Source organism: Tachyglossus aculeatus, chromosome 20, assembly GCF_015852505.1.
Source record: "Tachyglossus aculeatus isolate mTacAcu1 chromosome 20, mTacAcu1.pri, whole genome shotgun sequence".
Classification (NCBI taxonomy): domain Eukaryota; kingdom Metazoa; phylum Chordata; class Mammalia; order Monotremata; family Tachyglossidae; genus Tachyglossus; species Tachyglossus aculeatus.
The window spans coordinates 7,281,560-7,295,216 of record NC_052085.1 but is presented as its reverse complement, the minus strand read 5'-3'; the positions used below and the strand labels follow the sequence as shown (position 1 = coordinate 7,295,216).

The 13,657-nt window shown below is 47.1% G+C and overlaps 1 protein-coding gene across 1 annotated transcript in view; it reads right to left on the bottom strand.

Annotated features, from left to right (window-relative positions):
* The window catches only part of FREM2 (FRAS1 related extracellular matrix 2), an 86,456-nt gene that overhangs the window by 20,647 nt on the left and 52,152 nt on the right, over positions 1-13,657 (bottom strand). Inside the window, exons 3-8 of the mRNA XM_038761866.1 lie at positions 11,332-11,478; positions 9,653-9,883; positions 6,748-6,873; positions 5,751-6,002; positions 3,481-3,630; positions 1,747-1,956 (exon numbers count right to left, since the gene is read on the bottom strand). Of these exons, the coding sequence (XP_038617794.1) occupies positions 1,747-1,956; positions 3,481-3,630; positions 5,751-6,002; positions 6,748-6,873; positions 9,653-9,883; positions 11,332-11,478 (1,116 nt within the window). The remainder of the gene's footprint in view (positions 1-1,746; positions 1,957-3,480; positions 3,631-5,750; positions 6,003-6,747; positions 6,874-9,652; positions 9,884-11,331; positions 11,479-13,657) is intronic.

Genomic DNA, 13,657 nt, shown 5'->3' with positions numbered 1-13,657 from the left:
ACTCGGTGAACGGCAGGAGACCGATATTCGGGGGTGGGAGGTGAATTGTTTGGATGCATACTTGTGCTGTGCCTGAAATTTACCTCTTCGCCCAGAGAAGCTTCCTCAGCAGCAGGAAGAATTCCCCACAGGCCACCAGTATCCAGCAGACGACGGGCAACCCCATAGAGAAACCTGGCAGCCCCTGTGGGACAGCTGTGCCCCACCCACACAGTCAATCATCGGTCAATATTTACTGAGAGTTTACTGTGTGCACAGCACTACACTAAGCACTTGGGAGACTACAATATTACAACACAACAGACACATTTCTAGATCTTACAGTCTAGAGGGGGAGACAGACACTAATATAAACAAATAAATAGCAGATATTCACAGAAGTGCTGGGAGGGCCCGGGGGCTGGGTGGGGGTGAAGGAGATGAATAAACAGAGAAATCAGGGCATGCTGAGGAGAATGGGAAAAGAGGAAAGGAGGGCTTGGTCAGGGAAGGCCCCTTGGAGGAGATGTTCCCTCAATCCGGCTTTGAAGTGAGGGAGAATAACGATCTGTCGGATATGAGCCCACTGTTGGGTAGGGACTGTCTCTATATGTTGCCAATTTGTACTTCCCAAGCGCTTAGTACGGTGCTCTGCACATAGTAAGCACTCAATAAATACGATTGATGATGATGATGATGATATGAGGAGGGAGGGCGCTCCAGGCCAGAGGCAGAACACTGGGGAGAGGTCAGCGGCCGCTGCTTGGTGCTCTTTAGTCTGCAGGGAGCATTGGAGCAGGGGTGGAGGAAAGTCAAAACTGGGCCCAGCCAAAGCCCTTGCAGGCTGAACTGAGGCCATGCAGGCTTCAAATTCCCACCCTCTCTCCGTAGAGGCCTGGGACCCTGGAGCTAGCTCCACAGGGAGGGAGGGGTGCTGAAGAGGGGAAGGCAAGCACAAGGGAAATGCCGAGTCGCATTCCAGGTCATTGAGGGGGTTGCATGTAGAAAGGGGTCACTAAGTTTAGAGCCGCCTGCCACCCCAACTTGAGGGGCACTTCCCCGAGTCATGTGGTCACTCTCTGACCCAGCACAAGTACCATATGAAAAGGCGATTAATTTGAGAAGGCTCACATCGACTAGTGCCAACCCCATTTTAAACACCGCCATTTGTGAATGGGGCAGCGAACGAGTGGTCCCAGGATGGTAATATTGGCGTGCCAAGGTCAGTGGCCACTTGAAAATGCTTTAGGCCTACTGCAGGCAATAAGCTGTGGCTAATGTCCCCAGAGCTCTGTGGCACAGAGGGCTTCTAGAGAATCCAAGTAACAAGCCCATTTCCACTCTCCTGTAGAAGTCCCTGAAGCCAGACAATGGTCCAGACCTGCTCAAAGTGAACCATCCAAAGCCACGTGGGCTCCTCACAGGCCTAGCCTCTCAGTGTAGCCTAAGGGACTCCAATAGTAGTAATGGGACTTACTGGGCACCCCCGAGGTGCAGTGCAATGCTCAGGAAACAGATTCCTGAATGGCATATGCTTAGACTCAAATGGGACTCCAGGGCTTGACATCCCTAGCGAGTGGGCCAAAACAGGTGGCCATTTGCCACCCACGCTGGTCCCGGCTTCCATCGGACAAGTGGGAAGATGGTCCGGGGAAGCCGGGTCCCCCTCCGCAACCCCTCCCCTCTAAAGGCTCGAGCCGGGGAGCCGAGTCATCTCCCGGTTAGCGGGTGGTTCCCCCGCGTCTGGCGGCCGCGGCAGAGACTTACAGTCAGAGACCGAGTCGTTGATGAAGACGGTGGCTTTGCTGGGTTCCCTCAGGGCAGCATCGGTGGGCATGCGCAGCACCAGCTCGAACGCCTCCACCCCCTCCAGCACCGGCTGGCCCAGGTCATCCAAAATCACCACCCGGAACGTCTGCGTGGTGACTCCAGGGGCAAAATCTAAATGGCGACTGATGCCCACATAATCGGCGCCGGCTGCAAGAGGGAACCAGACACCGAACGATGGGTTAAGACTGAAAGGCAGGGGCTTTCTCATGGGGACAAATACTAGAAACCGTCCATGCTTCTACTGACTATTGCTGAAGACCACCTCTCTACCGATCCATCTGGCCCGAAAGATATTCAGAGAGGCTGTTCTGTTTCTTCAATCAATGCAAAACATAGAGTTATATTATTCAATGCTTATTGCTTGTGTATTGACGGGGATACGACTACACCCTTGCAAATGTGCTGTTGAATCAACATCTCAATGGAAGGATGGATACGCTTTAGGTATAGGTCCTTCTGTTTGTCACAATTGAAAAACATTTTATGTGCAGTACAATCACTCCAAAAGGTGGGTGGCTGTGGTCATCCCCATTTAATCTCCTTGTGCCCTGGTTTCCTCAGCTATTAAGGAGTTTGTCAATCCTAGGGAGTGGAGGGCAGAACCAAGATGGGAGTCCCTGTGTCATGTAATCATCAATCCATCAACGGCATTTATTGGGCACTGACTCTCTGCAGACCACTGTACTAAGCACTTGGGAGGGTAAAATACATTAAAGTCGGTAGACATGTTTCCTGCCCACAAGGAGCTAGACGTAGACAGACGTTGTTATGGACATACATTAATTTTCATATTTTATTGTAATTATTCTTTTAATGGTATTGAAGGGCTTACTACGGGCAAGGCACTCTACTGAACACTGGGGTAGGTTGTACACACTCCATGTACCATGTGGGGCTCACAGTCATAACCCCCATTTTTCAGATGAGGTGACGGAGGCGCAGAGAAGTTGACTGTCCCAAGGTCACACTGCAGACAAGTGGCAGACGCAAGATTATATATATATATATATATATATATATAATAACCTGTATATATGTATATATGTTTGTACATATTTATTACTCTATTTATTCATTTATTTATTTTACTTGTACATATCTATTCTATTTATTTTATTTTGTTAGTATGTTTGGTTTTGTTCTCTGTCTCCCCCTTTTAGACTGTGAGCCCACTGTTGGGTAGGGACTGTCTCTATATGTTGTCAACTTGTACTTCCCAAGCGCTTAGTACAGTGCTCTGCACACAGTAAGCGCTCAATAAATACGATTGATTGATTGATTGATTAGAACCCAGGTCCCAATTCCCAGGTCGGGGCCCTTTCAACTAAGCCACACTGCATCTTATTTAAGAATAAAGAAATTACAGATATTGATGTATACAAATCTCTGTGAAATCTCTATCCAGTCTGTCTTGCTTCTTGGCCAGGTATTAGTCTCTAAACTCAGAGGTTATCAATCGGTTGCTTAAGCCCTGAACCACGCTGCTTTGATTACCAAGGTAAAGAAGTCTCAGATGGCCGTGTTTTCAATTTCTTTTCAAAAGTGAACACTGGTGCTTGTGTCATTTTCAAGGTAGTTGGTATGACGGTTTAAGAGAGGAGACTCCTGGCTCCCAGAGAGGCAAGGGCCTAGGGGTCATGCATTAGTGAGATGATGCCAATGGCTACTCACCCTCCGCAGACCGAACCTCCGCTTTCCGAGACCGCACCGTAACGGAGGAAGGCCTGGAGAGATCTGTGCCGGTCCTCCACACCCGAACTTCCACAAAGCCGGCGCTCTCGTCCACGTAGTACTCCACGGCCCCAAAATGGAAACCTGGTTCTGGAGAAACGGGAAACAGAATCCATCCAGGTTGCTTTCATTTCCCATAAGTCCTTACTGTGCCAAAACCCTTTTGAGGGAGAAAATAAGAGCTCTACATCCTCAGAATAGAAGCCTGGTTCTAGAGAAAAAGGGATCAGAATCCATTCAGGGTGCTTTCCTTTCCCATAAGTCCTTGTTATGCCAAAACCCTTCCGAGGGAGAAAGTTAGATCCTGAGCTGGCTCGGGTTATCGATGCCGAGGAAGTAGTTCGCAAACAGATGTTGCCATACTGATTTCCTTTCTGTTGGATTTACTTGACGGTCTGTGACACTTTGGGGTGTCCGTGGGGGTCCAAGACTTTTGGGGGGCAATCAGGCTTGGGGGAAGTTAACCCCATCCTTCCTCCTCACTAAGACACCCTGGAGTGACTTTCCCCTCAGCTTTAGGGCCTGCACACGTCCAATCTCTACCAGACCCTTACTGGTCTAGGAAATAAAGAGACAAAGACAGGGACCTGACTCTGAAGTCACTAAGGCCTAGGGCTGGCAAGGGGAACTGGATGTAACAAGATGCCATTGCCTTGAGGGCAAGGGTCGTACACATCTTCTCCCAAGCTACATTTTACCTTTACTTCCCGTTTTATGCCTACTCTCTGGGTCTGCCGGCTTCCTGGCTCTTCTCCTTTTACTGCATTTTCCAGTATTCTGCCCACAACCAGGATTCAATAAATACTGATGATGATGATGATGATGATGAATACCAGACGCTGGCCAATTTTAGCCCGAGGGGTGATAAGAATGCCTAGAGCATCACTCCCCCTTTCTAGTGCTTTCAATTTGAGCAGTTTCTGCACTTTAGGTGCCAGAGCATCTGAGTGTGTATGTACAGATGAAGGTGTTATCACAATTAACCTTACTCAAGCTGGCCCCTACACACCAGCCAATAAATTCCTTACATTTCTCACTTCAGCGCAGGAGGACAAAGGTGAAGATAGAGAATGGGGCTTGAGAGGGACCGGGAATGCAGAAGATTCTTATTCTGACCGGACACCCCCAACGCCACATAGCTGAGGTTCTCCTGAAAGCCTTTTAAGATCGTTTTGGAAGACGAAGCCCGGAGCATGATCTCCTGGGTTCAACCGATGGACGAAAAATAAATTTCACTTCACCTTCCTTGACCACTGCTCTATCATATAAATGATACCTGCAGGTCAAAGGGCAGACCAGTGAATTGGGCGAGAAAAAGACTTGTTCTGTTTAATAAATATATCTGTATCGTCCCCCTACCCTCCATCACCCAGAGAGATTCAACCCTTTCCAGAGGGAGTGCAAATGAAGAGAATAAACTCCTGGGATCAAGAAAACTTTGAACTTTAAATACCAAATTTCCAATTGGCATCTTCCCAGTTTTTCACTTGCTCACACTCCTGCTGCCAATTCACAGGCACAAATGACCTTTCCTAGGCAGTGATACACACAATTTTATGACTTGGTCCTTATAAAGTACTTAGGTATTTATATTAATGCCTGTCTCCCCCTTTAGACTGTAAGCTTGTTACGGGCAGGGAACATGTCTGCTAATTCTGTTGTACTGCACTCTCCCAGCGCTTAAGAACAGTGCTCTGCACACAGTAAATGCTCAATAAATACCACTGATTGACTGAAAAAATTAGGCCCTAAAAAACCCACTCAAGTGAAGTCTCCAGGCCTGCGCAGAACAGTTATGGAAGCCCAAAAGTAACTAGGTCTGTGGACTTTGCTTTTCTGGTCATGGTGCTGAATCCCTATTTTACAGATGAGGTAACAGAGAAGTTAAGTGACTTGCCCAAGTTCACCCAGAAGACAAGAGGCAGAGTAGGGATTAGAACCCAGGTCTTCTGACTCTCAAGCCTGTACTCCCTCTACTAGGCTATGCTGCTTCTCCTGTGTTTCCCCAACCCAAGCTTACTACTTTCTTTGCTCGACTTCTTTCAAATTTTCTCTCCTTCCACGGTACAAGATCTGACAGGAGCAAATTCCAAGATATTCTAGGCCCACCAGTGCCTCAACCAGGGAGTGGGACTGGTGTGTGCGGTGGGCGTTTTTCTGCCCTCCTCCCCTCAGCGCTAGAATCACTCAGAGGATAAATGAGTCCTTACCGTCGTCTCTGTCGGGGACGATGGTCACCTGGGCCCCTGGGAACTCGGCTCCGATCCGCCCACCCATGGGCATGCTCAGCCGGACGTGGAAGGCCTCGGCCTCCTCGTAGAGGGAGTCGTCGATGACCACCACGCGGCACATCTTCTCCCGCTCATCTCTGTCGAAGCGGAGGATGCTGGTGTGATCCTCAGGCCGGGATATGTAGTCGGAGTAGGAGAGCACCGAGGTGGGGACGGTGCCGGTGGCTGTTCCTGGGGGAGAAGCGTTCACAAAGGTCCCCGTTAGGAAGACCCCGGGGAGCCCTCACTGTGTCTGATCCTTGGAGGATTATTGTCCGGGACTCCCGGTGATGGGGGAATGTTTTCTTCGTGTCCACTGGGTGAAAGACACCAAACTGGGTGTCAGAGCACCATGCTCTGCACTTGATATCAACTGTTTGGGCCTGCCGATCTTGGCTATCGAACAGGAAAGACTCAATAAAGTAAGACGAGCTATCCCCCATGTCTCCTTCCTGTGCTCCCTTCCCCCTCCCACCTTCCACAGAATCCCACGGCAAGGACACTAAACCAGCGGGCACAAGAATGCCCCACTGGGATGTTTGGCAGAACTGGCGGGGGGGGGTCCTTCTTCCGTCTCCTACCATATTTCAGAGCTGGGCATACTCAAAGGGAACGGCTAGCAGAATCACGGTGCTCTGGTTCATCTCAAACCCACACAGCAGCGGAGACGTTTCTGAGGGGCAGTGGGAAGAACAGCTGGGCGTACAGCTTTGCTGGCCCCATGTCTGCCCACGGACATGATGTCACCAGGCATGAGTACATCTGTACTTTATTTTAATATCGATCTCCCCCTCTAGACTGTGAGTTTCTTGTAGGCAGGAAACATGTCTACCAGCTCTGTTATAGTGTATTCCTCCAAGCGCTTAGTGCAGCGCTCTGCACACAATAGGTGCTCAATTAATATGATTGACTGATTTTCCCACTTGAGCCTACTTACCTTGCTGAGTATAGCAGATGACCATCAGCTCCTGGCTCACATCTCCACTTCTCCAGACGGGAATGAACAGTTCACCAATGTCTTCTTCCACCGTGTAGATGGGCTGAGGAATGAACACCGTTGACTCTGTGGAGAGAAGACTAACACTTTGGTTACCACGTCTCCTCTCATCACTCCTGGGAATAGTTACATGCAGGTTAAGAGTTTCCCAGCAGTCAACATTCCTTTTTATCCGTGAAAATCCTGGGAAATAAGAGTAAAAATCAAAGTATAAAAAAAACACCTGCCAAGCCTAATATGCAAGCTCTGAGCCAGGGCATTATTCAATATGGATTTAGGAAATCTAGATATCTCTTTCATCTTCTCTGGAATCTCTATTTCTTACTTAAATAAATTCTGTTGGTTCATCTTCCCTCATAGCCAGTTAAGGCCTCCAGGCTGAGAATGTTTCTCAAATTAATCAAAAGGCAACTCTTTCCTCTGGGACGCTGCATGATTACTGGAATAATTACATACTCGCTTGGGAAAAATGAACTCTGTTGGAATTCAGAAGTCCATTCATCATAGGGAAAGAAACCTCTCCCTGGCTTCTCTCAGCAAAGTACCTATGACAGATCCAAATTCCATCTAACTTCGACCAATCTTCTATAGCAGCCAGATGGAGACAAATATTTTCTCTTCGCTTTGACCATACAGCTCTCTCAGATGCACTTTATATGTTGAAGGAGGAATGCTGTAAAGGGTTCCATTAAATTCAGGGAAAATAACAGCAAAGGGTGATGGTGAATTATGCATTCATGATATATTATCAAAGTGCTTAAATACACTTTATCAGTTGTATTTACTGAGCATTTTCTGGGTGCAAAGCACTGCTCTAAGCACTTGGGAGAGAATATAACAATATAACAGAGTTGGGAGACATGCTCCATGCCCACAATGAGCTTACAGTCTAGAGGGGGAGACAGTCATTAAAATAAATAAACGATGGCTATACACTTAAGAGCTGTTGAGGCTAAGGGAATGATGAATGGAGAGTGCAAAGGTGAAAATGCAAGGTCAGAAAATAGCAATTTTTTATTCATTCATTTCAATACAAAAACTAAGTTATGATTTTAGTAACTACATGAAAACAAACTTTATAAAAACATGGTTGCTGAAGAGACTCTTTTGATATAATTACCTATTAACAAATTAGTGTACGGCATTGAAATATTTGGGGGCTTTAAAAAAGACCTATAGCTCTTTTTGCAAAAGCACAGCACATTGTTCTGGTGCCGGAGGCCTGCCAATATGGCTGAAGGTCAACTCATTTTTATTTTAAAATGCTGGTGTTCTGGTTACATTGGCTTGTTAGTCTTATTTATATAAATTCAATTCAGAAAAATATCCCATTTTTTATCAGCTATAGTGTAATACCTTTAAAGGCTCACTTTCTTCTAACTTGCATAGTAACGGAAAAATGAAACAACACTGAAACTAAGGGACACTGAAACTTAGTAACCAACATTACTAAGGAAACCCGCCACAAGAAACAATTAGAAATGCATTCAAATCCCTATGAGCAAAATGCATTCCAACTGTGACATTATTCTAAAACTTGCAAACAAAAGGGGGGCATACTGCATGCCATAGAGCATTCATGCCAGAAATGAAGCATTATGAAAGATCAGTCTCCTAAGTGCATGGTTCCCCACCCCATGTGTTTTATCCCAATCATTTGAAAGCAGAAACCAACGCAGCTCGCTGAGGCTCTGGCAGAATTCCCTCGTGGTTTTTCCATCTGCGGCTATCTGTGGGTGACTGCCTTTTTATCACTATTGGAGACTTCACTTTTCAAATATGGCACTGGACATGAAACAGCTGGTCTACCTCTGCCGTCCCAAGGCAGGGCCTTCGTTTGGCAGTTCTGGGTGGGCTTCTTGTCAATATCAACCAAGTTCTTTTTTTCTCCCCTCTCAAGAACCTCCGTTTCCTCTGGGGCTGAAGGCAGGGTAAAGCTGCCTTTTCTTTACATCCATCACTTGAGGGTTCTTAAGGAACAAGAATTTATGAACTTGTGTATGTGAGCGACACTTAACTAAAGAACAGTGCTGACCAGCCTGACACTGCCTGAGAGGGAAAGAAATACTATCTGAAGCGGGTCAATGTTTAATCTTTCAGCAGGGACAACCACGCTGCCGCCAGAATCTGAATATATCCATTTAGCCAAAAGTCTGTGGACACTTCAAATGCACAAGCTAATTAAGAATTCCAAAAGACCTAGCTGCCTTGGGTCCCTTTCCTAGGTCAGGCAGAACCTAGGGAGAACAGAATTCCCATTTAGGATAGTAATGGGTCAACACAAGACAAAAATGTTCGGGCCTTGGGTTTGCACCCAAGCTAGATCAGCTGCTTTGATTTATTGTGTCACCCACCAGAAACCCTCCCTGAATGGCTGATGCTTCCATTCCAGTAAAAACAAATGAGCAAAATGCTGCCCTCATTCCCAACGGATGATCACAGGAAAAATGGGACATGTAGGTGACACACGGACAACCCAGTCTGTGTCCTAATTTGGCTGAGTGGAGAGAACATGGGTTTGGGAGTCGGGAGACTTTGGTTTACATCGCAGCTCCGCCACCATTTAAGTTGTTCACAGCCAGTTCCCTCAGGTGTAAAATGGGGATAAAATGCCAGTCTCCCTCCCTCCCTCCTAGACAAGGAGCCTCAATGGGATTGGGGCACCGTCCAGTCAGACTATCTAGTCTCTACACCAGTGCTTATCACAGTGCAGGGCACGAAGCAAGCCCTAAACAAATTCCCCCACCATCACCCAGCTGACTTTTCAGAAAACCGTCGGCCGCTCACTTGGGGAGAGCCGGTGGCTGCGGGAAGGACGAGATCAAGAGAAGAGCAGCGATCTTACCGTCACCCGGGTCGACGATCTCCACCGTGGTGACGGCGGGGAATTCGAGGGCTGCCATGACCGGCTCGGAAAGCACCACTTGGAAGGTCTCCGACTGCTCGTGCTCCCCATCGCTCAGAATGCGCACCCTCCAAGTGGCCGTGGTCTGTCCGGGGTTGAACTGCACCTGCTTCTGCCCTTTGCCCTGGAAGTCCTTGTCTCTCCGGGCCGTGCCATCCCTCGTGCCGATACCTGGTGTCACACAGACAGCAACGCCGCTTTGGGTTTGCTTATCGAGAAAATGGCTACGTTTCCTTCCTCCGCCTGTCCTGTCTGTCGGTGTGGTTTGTAGTTCTCAGTTCTCGAGATCAGGGTAGATCTGGCTCCTCCTTTCCAACTAGACCCTGCTCTGGAACTGCCCATCTATGACCCCTCGCTCCTACCAATCCTCCAGACTGGAACTCCCTCCCCAACCCTCTGCAAATCAGCCAGATCACAGCTCTCCTCATCTTCAAAGCCTGCCTAGAGTCCTACCTCCTCCGATCTTTCAGTAGCATTTATTGAGTGCCTACTCTGTGCAGAGCACCATAGTAAGTTCCTGGGAAATATCACAGAATAATTGACTCCCACAGCTTCCAGAGTGAGAATGAAATGTTCACAGTGATACATAAAATACTCCAGTGCTACCTTGAGGTGAGGACAGGGATCGTGACCATCTATGCTACTGTTCTCTCAGTACAGTGCTCTGAACACAGTAAGTACTCAAACGCCCTAATGGATTGATTGGCTCATGGTTGATTCTCCCATTAGATCAATTAGTGTCCCACAGCATGTGTGCTCAATGAGCCCAACGGGAGGATGAAGTCTTCACTCTCCTTGGGCCAGTGTAACCACCATGTGATAGTCTCTGTTGTGCCAGTGAGCAGAGATAAAACAATGTCAAGAACACAGCAAAAATAGCCCCTGGAATCACACTGAGTTGGGATTATCTCAGATAATTTGTCTGTGAACCCTTCTCTGGAGAAACGCCTCCCTCTAACATTGGTGCCCTCACACAGTTCCTCTGCAAGGCATAAAGATCAAACTGAAAAATCTTTATTCCTATCACATTTTTCTTTTTAATGAGAAAAATGAACATCACATTCTTTGACGCTGAGTACCCTGAATGGACCTAAGCCGAATGTAAGAAGAAAAAGGAGGAGAAAGAAGAAGAGGAAAAAGTAGAACAAGTTATCTGCCTTCCCAGGGTCCTCAAAATCAGAGTGTGACAGGGCTGAGACACCTCCCTGGGGTGCCCAGATGAAGAGAGATCAGCACTTCGTTGTGCTTTGCCAAGGAGAGCAGTTCAATGTGGCAAAAATGAGTAGTCCACAAAGCCCTATTTTCCTTTCCGTCGACTCCCTTCTGGGTCACCCTGACTTGCTCCCTTTATTCATCCTCCCTCAACTTCACAACACTTCCGTACATATCTGCAATTTATTGATTTAGACTAATGTCTGTTTCCCCCTCTAGACTGTAAGTTCCTTGTGGGTAGTGAATGAATCTATTTTATTGTTATACTGTACCCTCCCAAGCACTTGGTACTGTGCTCTGCACACAGTAAGCGCTCAAAAAATGACTGACTGACTTAGGGAACCCATCCTCAGACACGCTTCTGGCCCCCTGACCAAGGAGGGAATGGACAATCAGACTGAACTTACTGACAAATGAGGTTTCTCCCAGGTGACCTCTTCGTTTCAGAATGACATCTAGATATTTGGAGTCCTCATTGACCAGGTAGTATTCTTTTTCTAGAGAGATCCAGGCCCAGTTCAAGCGGAAATGCTGGTTCTTCAATACATTTCCCCCTGCAACACAGAATTAGGAAGACAAAAATGAGCTGTTCATTCTTTCCTTCAATACAACAAAACACATTAAACAAACTCAAAACTTCACTGCCGGGTTCTCTGAATGACGTATAAATCAATCAGTGGCATTTATGGGCCACTTAGTGTGTGCAGAGCACTGTACTAACTGCTTAGGAATGTACAATACAACAGAGTTCTTAGATATGATTCATTCATTCATTCAATCGTATTTATTGAGCACTTACTGTGTGCAGAGCACTGTACTAAGCGCTTGGGAAGTACAAGTTTGCAACATATAGAGATGGTCCTTACCCAACAATGGGCTCACAGTCTAGAAGATCCCAGCCCACAAGGAGCTGACAGTCCAAAGGGGGAGAGAGACACTAAAACAAATTGCAGACAGGGAAAATGGGAGGGTGTGAGAATATTTATATAAGTGATGTGGGGCTGGAGTATCAAAATGCTTAAGGGGTACACGGCCAAGTGCAGAGCTGATGCAGAGGAGAGGGTCGATAAAGAATGGCTCTACTAGTTTCTTAATATTAAAATGGATTGAATTCCCTACACTCAGTTTTCCTTAAATACACTGGTTGCCTTCTTATAAAAGCTCACATTAAGGAAGAGTGACACTGAGGCAGTCACAGTGTTGCATACTGCATAAGCCCAGCCCGAGATGTTTTTTCCGACACCACTGGTGTCCTGTCTCTGAATAGGCTTGCGCTGATGGACAGCTATTCCCCAATTCCCTAACAGCATTCTAGCTCAAACGTGTACTGTTCAAACAGGTGCTGGGGCTGGACAGGGCGTAGGGTGTCTGGGAAGCATCATGGCATGAGGAAAAAGCACAGGTCTGGGAGTAAGAGGACCTGGGTTCTAATCCTGACTCTGCCACTTGTCTGTTGTGTGACCTTGGGCAAGTCACTTCACTTTCCCTGGGCCTCAGTTCCCTCGTCTCCAAAATGGGAATTCAATACCCGTTCTCCCTTCTACTGTGAGTCCCATGTGGGACCTGTTTATCTTGCCCTTAGTACACTGCATGACACATACTAAGCACTTAGCAAATACCACAATTATTATCATTATTGTTATTACTATTATGAGAGATGCCTTCTCCACACCCCAGAGGCAGGCATCCTACATGAACCCTTCCTGGCATGACCGAGGGGCAGTTATGTGTGAGGGTGAAAGGAGCCATAAAACCGGTCCACTGCTCCAGGGAGAGAAGAGGGGGTCCAGGGTGGAGGGCAGGGGAGGAACATGGCATATTTGGAGTCCTGAAACTAAAGAGATCCTCCCAGTGAGTTCCCTGGCTCTGTTCCACCTCCCCAGGGACCAAGCGATTCTGCCCTCCCATCAGAGGAAGGACGTGTAGCCATTTTCTTGATAAGCACTCTCAAACTGGTGATGAACAATTTGTGACGCCAGCAATGGAGAGGGAATAGGGATTTTGCTCTTTTCAGTGATCCCTGCCACAATCAAGAGACTATAGAGCTAGCGCTCTTGGCGAGGTGGGGTTGGGAGGAGAAGGAAGAGGACGTAAGATGGGGGAAGAAGTTAAGGAGGAAAGAAGCACGGGAGGAGAGAAGAAGTGACACTATGATAAAGACCCAAACAGATAGCCCTCTTCTGCAGCCAGGCTACACTTTCTTCAAGGTGGGACTGGAGAGTAGGCTTCATTGGACTGTTGAACATATGAATGTAGCATTTGTGACACACACACAAAAAAAGAAAACCACCCACAAATCACTTTTTTCTAGTTTACTGAACTATGTGGTGCTGCGTTTTAGTTCCCTTTGATTATAACCCACTTAAGAAATAACAAATATTCCACCCTCAACCCTCTCTGTTCTACTTCACTTTGAGCAAACAGACATGTCTTTTCATCTGCTTCCACTCCTCTCTGGAGATAAACCGTCCTTTCTTCCCCCACTTCTCCACCAAGGCGGACCTGGCTTTCTATCAGAAGAAAATGAAACTTGTGTGATCTCTCTAATGTGAAAAGCTTCGGTAGGAGGCAAATGAAAGGAAAAATGGTTATCAGGTGATCACTGCATTCAGGAGCACGGCTTATTACTGGGCCTTTGATCTGCCTCAAGTGTTTCAGAGAAAAGTGAAGCTTACACACGTATGCATGAGGAATTTCTTGGTAGACCTTTTGGAATAGAAAAGCAACCATAAT